The sequence below is a fragment of the Platichthys flesus genome, chromosome 3 (genome assembly GCF_949316205.1).
Source record: "Platichthys flesus chromosome 3, fPlaFle2.1, whole genome shotgun sequence".
In the NCBI taxonomy this organism is placed as follows: domain Eukaryota; kingdom Metazoa; phylum Chordata; class Actinopteri; order Pleuronectiformes; family Pleuronectidae; genus Platichthys; species Platichthys flesus.
The window spans coordinates 17376120-17388253 of NC_084947.1; the positions used below are offsets into that span (position 1 = coordinate 17376120).

The 12134-nt window shown below is 40.8% G+C and overlaps 1 protein-coding gene across 1 annotated transcript; it reads right to left on the minus strand.

Moving 5' to 3' along the window:
• Positions 1 to 909: 909 nt before the first annotated feature.
• On the minus strand, positions 910 to 11829 carry LOC133948648 (glycerol-3-phosphate acyltransferase 4-like). The gene is made up of 12 exons (XM_062382553.1): positions 11662 to 11829; positions 8955 to 9024; positions 8551 to 8851; positions 6250 to 6324; positions 6037 to 6126; positions 4038 to 4131; positions 3786 to 3901; positions 3589 to 3644; positions 3380 to 3465; positions 2924 to 3052; positions 2527 to 2606; positions 910 to 2226 (listed from the first exon to the last, which is right to left on the minus strand). Exons 1-12 carry the CDS (start codon positions 11827 to 11829, stop codon positions 2118 to 2120), a joined length of 1374 nt encoding a protein of 457 aa, XP_062238537.1. The 3' UTR covers positions 910 to 2117.
• Between the last annotated feature and the right edge of the window lie 305 nt (positions 11830 to 12134).

Below are 12134 nucleotides of genomic sequence, written 5' to 3' on the forward strand. Positions count from 1 at the left end.
TAGCTCATTCAGTAGCGGCCCCCTTATTTGGTGTAAGATGGATCTGTTCCACCTCAGTGTCTGAGCTCCAGCCTGGGCTAAAGCCAAAGACTGCTGCATGTGGGGAAGTAACTTTTGCTCTCCATAGTGCTGCTGATGAGCAGTTCAACCATGGCATGCTTTACACGGCCAAGCTTTTCGAGCTGTTCTCGCTGCTTCCTCTGACTCCTCCTCTAAGCACTGAGCTCTTTATTCACCAGCGTCAACAGATCCATTGAAAACCAACACAACAGAGATGTAAAACAATGCTGCCATGTCCATCACCGGTCTGGAAAGAAAGTTAAAGGTTGGGGGAAACCTCTCTGAAAGGAGACTGCGACAGTCTATTTATCGCAGGCAGGAGATGCCCCGGGTTTGGATGGAGAAGCTGCGAAAGAATCAGCAGCAGGCATCCGTGGACAGAAATCTTACTGAGCCTCATTTCTTTGCTTGGGAAAAAAATGCTAAATAAATGGTTTTCAAAAAAGGCTCTTAATCATCATGCCAGACGGTTTTGTTGTTACGTGTTGCCCACTGGACAATAAATCAAACACAAAATGTTACAAGAGCCACGGCTTCTCTACAAAGAAAAGCAACCAATTTAAGCAGGATGGTTGGAGTAAAACATTAAAATACAAAATATCAGATGAAAACTATTCGATTTTTGAAAATTTGTGTAATTTAAAAAATAAAAGACAAGGTGGGCTAAAAGGTTTCCCTAAACTGTAAATAACATAATAGAAATGATAAATAACATTTAGTATAGTTTGCGAAAACTTAAATATTTAACTAGATCACACTTCTGTAAGAATACTATTAAAACTGAAAGGACAACAAATGTGATCGACAGTAAGAGAAACACATACAAAGGAAATTAATAAAAGGCAAAGGTATAGTCACATTCTTGAACATTTATTTCCATTAACAGATTGGACATCATCTAAATGACAATCCCTGATAACAGCAAACTAGAGGGGTGAACACCTCAAGAAGGAACCCAAGAGGCCGTCCGCCATGTTCCTGAGCCTAATAGGAGTCTGAACCACAGCTGCACTCAGACTTTCCTTCAAACCTCCCTGAAGAGGCCGCGGAGGAGAAAGATCACAGATGAGGGGCGGGGATGATTAAGACAATAGATTTTAGAGTTCAGTTGAAATAAATTAGGCGAGATGTTCTCTGCACAGGCAGAAAGCCAATACCAGGAAGTGTATTAGTAGGAACGTGTAACTGTTTTGTTCAGGAGACCAATTGTGATGGTAATTTTCCCATGTTGACAATGCTAAAAGCATTAAAATAAATTCTTTATTAATGGACTATTATCCCTTTATCTGGAACAGGAACATGTGCCTCAGTCCATTAACCTCCATCAGTAACAGTGGGTGAACAATTTCTACTTCATAATGTGACGTCTTTCGACTTTCTGTGGGGAAAAAAACACCACAAAAACAGACACAACAAGAGCTTGTCTGCAACAGAACTCCATTAGTAACCACGTGTGTTCGATTCCGGCCTTAATGCAAACACATAAAGCTTAGAATACAATTTTTCTCTCTTGGAAAAAACGCCCATAAAAATATTTGAAATGTAACAAAATCTGGCAGAAGTGCCCCCAAACGGTGGGCCTTAGCCGGTCACGCAAAAACCCCAACTCAGTCACAGGTTTTAAATTTTGGAACTAATTCCAAGATATAAACCAGTAATGTTAACACCGTGTGGTACAAACAGGACGGTGAAATGAAATTAAAAAGTTAAAACTATCAAACAAAGACAGGATCTCAATGATAAAAATAATAAGGTTTTCCCTCAAAAGGCTGCCACCGAGGAAGACAATTCTCATTTTTTATTTCTAACGCAAGCAAGGCCCCAGTCAAGCTGTTCCAACAGAAGGCAGCAGACTGAGAAAGAGCCGTAGCCGCGGTGCAAACTGAACATGCCAGGCTGAGGCAGTGACCGAGGAAGCCAAATGGAGCACTGTTGACATCTGAGAGGGAACGTTTCCATTCCAGGAGTGTAGAGAGTGAACCCCACTGCTTGCCTACACACAGTCATAGGTGCGTGCGTGGGTCTCTGAGCCAGTCCTCCTCCTCCATCAATGGGTTTCAGGAGCGACTGCGGTCTTCCTGAGTCCCCACCAGCATTTTACTGTACAGTTTCTGCTGTTCTTCTTTAAAGGTTTCTTTTACCTTTCCGCGCTTCAGTCCTCCATCCCTGCAGAAGAGTGAGAAGTTAGTGACAAAGGATTGAGAAGCAAATACACAGCAAAACGTATGAAGGATAAAGACCGAGGTTATAATAAGCACAAATGAAACAACATCCAACTGAGCAGTTTTTTACTGAACAGTAACTTCGTTGTCTCGAAGGAATGATGATTTATCTCAATTGCTGCTTTAAGACATGAACTACAGTCCGGATTATCTATTTTGGAGGAGCTCTGTTAGAATGCCCACGATATGTTCAGTATCTCTAGGAGCAAGTGGTAGATCCATTGAGCTGAATGTGTTTTCTTACCACAGGAGGTCGACCAGACCCCCTTGCCTTGCAATGGCTGCCTTTACACGATTGGCAAACTGTACGGCATCCTCTCCCTCCTGTTGGTGAAGATTGACAGTAATGTAAAACAGACAAACAAGTGGCCTTACAAGAGATTTAACAGAATCACAGTCAACCATGAATTTGCGTGTATTCTCTGTGGTGTGACTTCATAAATTACAGAGAAACAAGTAGGAAAAAGAAGTTCTTAGGAAAAGAAGAGGAAAAACTGAGACACCGGTCGGTTTTGAAATCATTGTGTAAAAGCTTGCGTACATGCTTTGCTTGTTGTCACAGCAAACGAAAGCAAATCATTTCCTTTGTCATGTGAGAACAAAAAACTGTAGGGAAGTGTAGAATTACACATGGGTCTCACCTTTCTCGACATGGGTGGGAGGTACCACACGCTGCAGACGATGGCCCAGCTGCTCATCATACGTAACAGGTAGTTCACCATGCCGAACTTGCTGCTGTTCCAGAAGGCATCTCCAAATCGGGGATCATACTGCAAGATAAAGGATTGGATCAGTGGCTGCTGGTTATGATACTTAATCAGTTTGACACAAAATCTGATGTTTACAAGTTTGAGTTCTCTACATAAGTGTGAGGTCTGAGGTGGAATAGCAAATACCCAACAAGTGGTCACAAAAGTAGAACATAGGTCCTGGTGTTAATAACACAGCATCACACAGAAAACTGATTCACAAGGGTACTGTTGGCAGCTACTGCTCAGGCATTAACATGTCCAGCTCATTTTGTGCACAGCAGAAGACTCTCAGAACTTTACAATCGCCCTTTCGAGAATCTCAAAAGAAAAAGACATAGCTCTCACCTTGATGGCCACGGGGTAGACTGTGGCACCAATCTCAAAACTGCCCTTCTTAAACATCATGACTGACGTGTTGTTAATGCAGGTACCTAAGGAATAAGTATGGTTGTTACAAAATAAATTGAGGCTTATGATCCTTTTAAAGAAACCGAGATGGTTAGAGTGAAATTACAAAGTCTTTCTATCAGTTTCAGATCACTGAACAAACTCACCCTCTGGGAAAATCAGAATGGGCAGTTTAGTTTTATCCTCTACGTGGTCACTCAATCTGCAATACAAGAATGATTGTAGGTCCATTTAAAAATACTCAAATACTTTGCAATATCTTAATGAATACCAAGAAACTTGGGGAAAAATGTCAAATAAAGGAAGTTTAAAAAAGGATAAAAACAAAAGGTTGTAATGTTACCTTTTGGCCACTAGATGTCTGTCTTTGACTTCTGAGCGTTCAAACCAAATGTGTGGGCAGGCCTTGACCATAGATCTCTGAATGACTCCCATCAGGCCACCGTGAATTTGGCCGACCTGACACCAAACAAACACACAAATAATGACACTTCTATATCTGGGAGGGAAAGGACATCTCAATAGACAAGCATGGAAGAAGTGACCAGTGCCCAAGTTCTGTGCATCCTCTGTAGTTGCGTAGATGTATAGTTACCATAGCATAGCAGCCGTCGCTGGCCAGGATGATGACATCAATGGGCGAGGTGTGGTTAGCGACACAGATGCCTCCATTTTTAGGTTTATTCTCACTGGAAAAGTGGAGAGACGTTAACTGTGAATCTATTTTGAGGATTAATTATCAAGACCCGAAACAAATGTGGTTACAATTCATGTTTTCATAGACTGATCTACTGCCTCCAGTCTTTCTGTCAAAAACAAAGCAACCCATGGTGCCTATGTTAAAGGTCTGACCCCTAGAGCCGGCAGGACCTGAACGTACTGACAGAACATTCCAAAGATAGAGTTACAGTCTTAAATAGGAGGAGAGAGAGAAACTTCCAGTGTGCCTTGTATATTTTTGGCCCCAGACTGTTGAGGGAAATACATGTTACAACAGACCAATCACACATTCACAGACCAAGATAATGGTTTAATATGATTACTGTAACAACGTGTTTTTTACCCCTTATTACTGAAAATATAAAATAAATTTCAGTCAAGCCTGCACTGCCTTTAAAAACACCAGCTGTTATGTACTTCAGTTTATGGGTTCGTACGCATAGCAACAACTTCCGCCTTCTCAACTCACATCCTGTTGAATGTGCGATCCTCTTGATAAGAAAACATCCCTTTCTCTTTCATGTTTGCCTTTACTGTGACAATGTTCCTTTCACTTCCAAAACCAACAGAGCACAACCAACTTAAACAGAGTAAAAGGAGGAGACTGGTGCACAGTCCACTATCTCTGTATCTCTTGATGACTGCAGCAGCTCCAAGCCCTTTGTGCTTCAGAGGTCCATAATAGCCGAGAATGCAAGCAGTCTGAACTGCGCCTCAGGCATCCTCCCTTTCATACTCACACTCAGAGTCCTAATTGCTAACAAACCGTGGTTTCTGTTCTGAAAATACAAATCATCTGACATTATGTAATCTCACATTCAGACTCAGTCATGTCACATCAGGAGGGTCTGCCGCAGACCAGGTTTGAGGAAGAAGCATGATGAGACATGTGGACGACATGTGCAGCAATAGAGCAACTTTTTTTTTTATAACCCACTGGGTTCAAATTGACTCCAACTTTAAATCAAAACTTCAATACATGATAAGAGAAGAACAGGTTATTAATGTATTTTTTGGAGAGAGACAAATTGCCATAACCAAATGCTTATAATGGTGAACTTCAAACATGCTCATTTCTATTTATGCATTTAGGTTTTTGGGTTCATTTTTATCTACTTCCACAAACTGCCAAATTACTTTTTACTGGAGGTTTCCCCACAAGCCAGAAGTGTGTCTAAATGTGATGACTAAATGAGTAGAATGTAAAACAAAACCTACAGAAGAAATTGACCTAGAAGTTGAGAATCTTCATGGAAACAATGCAGAACTTTCTTGCTGAACTTTACAGTGAAAATTTACCAAACTGGTGCAAAAGGTTTAAGCAATCAGGAACCGATCAACCCTAACCAACAATCAATAGCTGTCTGTCAGGCATGAGTTCTATAATGGCAAAGACAGTGTAGATTTAAAATATTTGCTTCAATATTTATCCACAGGCTCAAGTTTTGGCTGTACAAATATCTGCAGCAAAGACAGCACTTCGGAAATAGTGTTTTGTATCATTAGCCTGATATATACTCTATCACCCGTTGGTTGTCAACGTGACTCAACTTGTTGTTAATAGTCAATGAACAGCCCCGTGTTTAATGTCAAGAGTGGAACTGTCCCTATCTTAAGATACACAAAACCGGTCTGGCTGCTCTGTGTCTTTTATGGATTTTGCTTACATCATTAATTTGACTCATGCGTCAGACACTTGACTGTTGCATGTATTTGTTTAGTGTCTTTCATAGATTGACTGAACTAACACTCCCACATGTGCTCCACCATCTCGTTCATCCAACCAGTCATTCAATTTCACTGGCAGTAAATATTTAAGGAGTCTAGCAGCAGACTTTCTGGTAAAATACTTAAAAGGCAGTAATGTTGTTTACCTGTCATGGTAGGTTATGATGGCCGTCAGAGCTCTGACACATATTCTGTAGCACATCAAATGGACTTTCTTACTCAGAAGATTTTTCATCCTGGAAGAGAAACGACATGATTTACTTTCTGTCCAGACAGCAGATCTAAAAACGATTACATTCAGGGGGTCTGAAAAGGTATTTTTTTTAAATAAAAACAAACATGCTTTTCATGAGCCGTACCTTCCATTCGGCAGCAGACCGATAACACAGGTGAGGAACACAAGGAGGCCTACACCAGTGAAGGCAAGAGTTACCCTGGTGATGAGAGAGAAGAGGGGTTACAGGGAAATCTTCATTAAAAACACAAAAAGGAGGATTTCCTTATTTAGATGCACACTTTTGATAATTAACTAATAATTTAACTGGTGGTGACTCTCAGCCATAAACCTTCTCCAACCTTTCACTGCTAAAGGGTGACTGCTCAGTTTACATGTAAAGGTCATGCGGGATGTTATCCAGTCCCACTCTCTAAATCATCAGGCTCTCCTCTACTCGCCACTGTCGCTGGTATTAGACCTGCATATAACCTGCAGGCGGACCTATTAGGCAGACGTTGAGCTGACCAACAGGTTGCCTTAATCTGTATGGGCAAATCACTCAGAGGCTGTAAAAGGTGCTGATTAAATTGGGAGAAGATTAGAAAAACACTAGAGATGAAGGTTTCATGCAGGCGGGGAGGGAGCATGTTGTTTGACTGGAAGAGTGGTTGAATGACAGAATCTATTGGATTGATGCGAGACTAGAAATGTGGTCTGTTTGTGCAGCGGTGGCCTGATTATTCCTCTCCCCACTGGCAACTGGACAAGAGCCAACTAGGCTTAGAACTGAGTCACTGTCTCTCAGCCTCTAAGCTCTGACTCTGTGGAGGAGCTCCCACCTTTAACTGTGTGTGCAGACATTTAATGTTGCATTGTGAGTTGTGGAGCAGTCTCTCCATAATCATGTCTGACGTTTTACATTATGAATACAGATGTAAAATTGTAAGACGTTATAAATATTTTGGTTACATAACTGACATTGGCATTAACATAGCACATATTCTAAGTTTCTTTCACACACACCAAGTAGCAAAGGTCTACCCTACATAAATGAATTTGTCGGGCTCATTTCTATGACAGAAAATATGCAAACTAATCTATAGACAAACCATCTCTCATCAATTCACATGTTCTTTCCTGGCCCATAACCCCAAATATGGCTAGTAGTCTTGTGTGTAATGTTGCTAACAAAAAAACGCAGATGAAAACATGACCTCATTGGCGGAGGTAAGAATTAGATTGTATGATAGCTTCATTAAGTAGCATTATGACGTCACAATGGGTTGAAACTGACCCAGCTGACTGAGGCCTATTTGCCTGTGCTCCTTGCTGTGTCTCTATGAATGATTGCTCCAAAACATGAACAACAGCCTTGTTCAGTGAGTTAGGAAAAAAATATTCCACAGACGTGAATGTTTTGAATTCTCAGCTAATGAAAGCCTGCAGCTTTACACATATTGGTTTGATAACTGGTTTGACTTTGTGTTCTTAATGATGTTATACAGCCCGCATGAGTCACCCACCATGCACCATTGGCACATTTTTATACTTCAGCAGGGACTCCTGAAAAAGCTGTCAAATAAAAAGTCCCAGGCTCAGTCCAGAGATTTTCTATCAGGTGATAATGTTAAAATTTGTTTAATCCCCATATTGAATAATCTTGCGTACAGCTGCTCCAAAATGTTGTAACCAGACTTCCGACATTTGTCCTACTCCCGCCTCTCTGACTTCCAGTGGCTGTAGATTGATAAAACAGGTTTTGTTTTGTGTTGAAAGCCCTGAATGTTTGTTTTTGTATGTGTTGTTTTTCATATCATGCATTCTTTAGTTTTGATAATTCTCCATATTGATGTTTGATCATTGAGAGAATTGTATTCATCATTACTTCTACCAAGGAGGTTATGTCATTGCCCCCGGTCTGTTTGTTCTATTGTTTCTTTATCAGCAGGATAACGCAAGAACGACTCATCAGCTTTCCATGAAACTTAGAAGGATGGGACATGGGCCAAGAAAGGAACTATTAAATTTGAAGGCTGCTCTGGGTCAAAGGGCCGATCCTTTCTTTGCGAGATTGTCTTTCACCAGTTTGTCAACAACAATGCCTGCAGACCATCTGGGATTTTTACTGATATCTATGAGTGTGTGCAGTTTGCTGCAGCTTGATTAAATTCAAGGGGACTGTTGGTCCTTGGCTAAGGTATATACTCTACTGAGTCTAGTTGATCGCTTTTAGAAAGCAAAATGATCAGCTGTTGTTTTCAAGCGCTCGCTTTAAATTAATCTAATCGGATATATTGAATTGTGTTACACTGGTGGCCACTCGTGCAAGACAAACTAGTTTAATTTCTAGACTTGACAGTATGTTCAGTCTTTCCAAAAAGGTTTCTGCGATCAGGGTTTCTCTTCTCACACCCAACCTCTTTGCTGGAGGTAAAACTATTACCTAAGAGGCAGCAGGAACCCGTAGCGGATCAGCAGGCCCAGCCCCCATAGGACGGTCAGTCTCAGGCTGATATAGTGGAAGTTGTTGTTACTGCGGGTCAGCAGATTCCAGGACTCCAACTCCTCAGCAGAGAACCGCTTAGTCACCTCATCATCCATGATGCTCGCCACTCCTCGCCGAGCAAAATAGAAGATGTCTGACATCTCAAACTCAGAGGCAGAGTCCAGGTCTCTGTTGCTGCCGCTCCGCCGGATCTCCTTGATCTCCTGCTCCAAAGAAGTGGGCTCCTTTGCAATGATTGCTGGAGCAAGAGAGCCAGAGAAACAGGATGTTAGTTATACTCACCTCTAAAACGAATACAACTACTGAGCATGTACACGCAAAAAAACCTGATCAAGTCTTACCGTTTGAGTAGGGTTTGTATAAGAGGTGATTATTTTCTTTCGCTCCTCGCTCTATCCTGAGTGTGGCCCACTGGAGAAAAAACAAAAGAAAAGAATAAGGGACCTGTGAGGGACACAAAACTCAAAAAGTAGTGCTCATGTTAAATCTTCTGGTGGAGTGTTGCAAAGACAACAGGCAAACATTTGTTTAGCAACAAGCTGCCACTATTAGCACACTAATGTGATGTCTGATCTTCCACATTGGAATCATTCTGGGCCAGTAACACCCCTGGCCTATCTGTGACCACAGCCTTGCTCTAAGAAACTTGCATAACAATGCTCACTTCTTCATTTTATTGTAGTGCAATGCATCTCGTCTGGATGCCACAAACTAGAGTCAGAGTTAAATATATACCTTTCAAAGTAAAAGCCTGGCACTCTGTGTGAACTTTGCACACTGAGACAAAAACAACCATGTAATGTCTCCATGGGGGATGGAACAGGACATAGTGTTCTTCTCCCAACTGCAGGCGAGTTTGGAAAATTATGGCCTGGGAGGTGCTGGATGTTCACAGCGGTATCAGACTACACTTCATACCACATGATGGAATATCTATAAGGCTACTTCAATCAATGTTCTATGTATTGATCAATCACAGCCAACGGAAACTACAAGAACACTTGGAATGTTTGGAGTTATAATCAAATACAGTGATACTATTCCCAGCATGTTTTTATTTGTCAGGCACACTGGAATTAAGCCAGGGGCTCTTATGAAGGAATTCCAAGAATGTTGAAGGATAAGGTGGTTCTGCCTGCACCTCACAGCTGCAGATATCACAACGAAAAAACATATAAACCTGAATACACTTAAGCACTTAATGTTACAACCGTTAAACAAAAGCTTTTCCCTAAGCCTGCTAATTACCGTTTATTGATAGTAAGTAAGCAAATTGTTGAATTGTTAAGTATGAATTACAATAATAACATACTCTGTACTACAACAATTCTCCTTTACCTTTAATTCTCCACTTTGTAAATAAGGTTTATTCTATCAAAACAAGTGTTAATGTCCTAATGACTATTCTATCAAAACAAGTGTTAATGTCCTAATGACTCTTACTCTAGTTCTCAGAATATTTCCCCATTCTAAAGTTGGGTCTTGCGTTTTACTAATTCACTAATAGTTTGGCACTTGTTAACATGCACAGGTTCACAGAATTCACCATTAATATGTACTTTATAATGTCTAATAAAGACGCTGTAATTTCTCCATGTGCTTGCTGGTGAATGAGTCTACAATCACTACATTAACTTACAGAGTTATCCCATATATGTTTTCTACATGCTTCGATTAAACAAAAAGGGACAATAATTTTATGACACAGGATCATCTGACACCTGTTTGATGTCTGAAATGGTTAGGTAATTAATGGAAAACATATTTAAAGAAATAGATTCTGGTCCAGACATTTATCCCATAGCAGCCATGGCTATATGCTTGATCTATATTAGTTATCATGGCTCAAACAGTATAAGTACACAAATACATATGTGTTTATGGGTAGCATTTCCATGCCTACTGAGTCATTGTATTAGAATGATGAAAGCGATGATTCTTTGAGTGAGAAGGAGGAGCACAGATAAAACTAAGTGCGTATGTCATGCTAACATGTGGCTCCAGAACTTGATGTGAAAGACAATATTTTTCCCATATGAAGTGTGTGAGAAGCAGATCTTTGACAGTGAATCATGTTGTTGAAAAATACTCACTTTTTGTGCAACAAGCCTGAAATGGAGACTTTTGCACACAGTGAGACAAACTGTATGTGCAAGTAGAAGATGCTTCAGCTCCACACAGTCTGAACTGAATCTGTCCTTTAACCTTCAGTCTAAACCTCATGTTTCCTGGTGTAATCATGAGAAGCAAAAATCTCTCATCATATCTCCCACTCATCCATTTATTTCTGGCTCAGGATCTGCTCTCAGAGGTACGTGTTGGAAAGTGATGTCGGCTTCGCTTGTGAAACTACACCAGTGAGAGCAGGAGGAGAGAAACTGGAGTTCAATATGAGAAGAGACCATCAAATGGTAAATCTTGAACTATCCACATTACACAAAGCAGCTGATGCATTAAAGCCATCGGAAGATATGTTCCCGACAACCATTACCAACATGGTCTGTGTGGTTGTTTTCTTCAGTCACATAAGATACGAATAATGGCTCTGGGTCTGTACTGATAATCTACATCAGGCAATTCATGGCCAGTGGTTGGAGGTTGAAGAAAAGCCTAGAGCCTGCAACTGACCGCATTCTCTGAAGTGTGTCTGTGACGCACAACCCATCTTCAGATATTCAATGTTTAAATAAAACAGCATAGAAAAGACAAGTCCAGAGCAAGTTGCAAAATAAAAATCTGCTCTTAAAGCGCAGGTACAACAACTTATACAAAGTTTGTATAAGTTAAAGACAATAACAACTTATACAATTTTTTATGTAAAGTTGTTGGACCTGCGCTTTAAGAGCAGATTTTTTATCTGTATTACAAACTATAGCTTGTTTAAACAGCAGAATGTTTGGCAAGAGCAAACAGGTTGGTTTATTTTGACTGGGAACTGTGCGAGTAAAGTAAGACTTAAGTTTAGTTTTTCCATTCCACAGCTTCAACTAAGAAGTTAACATTTATGATTCAAACTGCAGTTTCTTCAGTAGCGTGGGAACCGCTTACCTCAAAAATCTTTAACAATGTTTTCATGTACAGACGCCGGATGCCAAAGGACACCCCTAAGATGGCAGGCACGATGATGAAGACCAGCAGCATGGTGAACCACACGGTGAAGGAGATGCCCAGCAGGATACACACCAGGTTGTCAAAGGGGTTGAAGAAGAGCTCCATGTTGACGTCAGGAGGTAAATTATATCTATTAATTAGCTGCAATCAATGAGCAGAGCCGGTGGTAGAGGAGGTACAACAGTCCACCTCCACTCAGGGCGAGTGGCCCTGATCTATTGTCAGAAAAAAGGCTTCATCAAGACAACTAAGGGACTGCGCTTCTCCTGGGGCTGAGCACAGAATCAATTAATATAAAAGTCTCCATCTTGGCGTTGCCCTCTTGGGCAAAATGACTGAATTTCATTATTTTCACCATGAGCTGGATTCGTGATCTTCGGTTGATTTCACTTCCAGGAAAAGGAAGATAA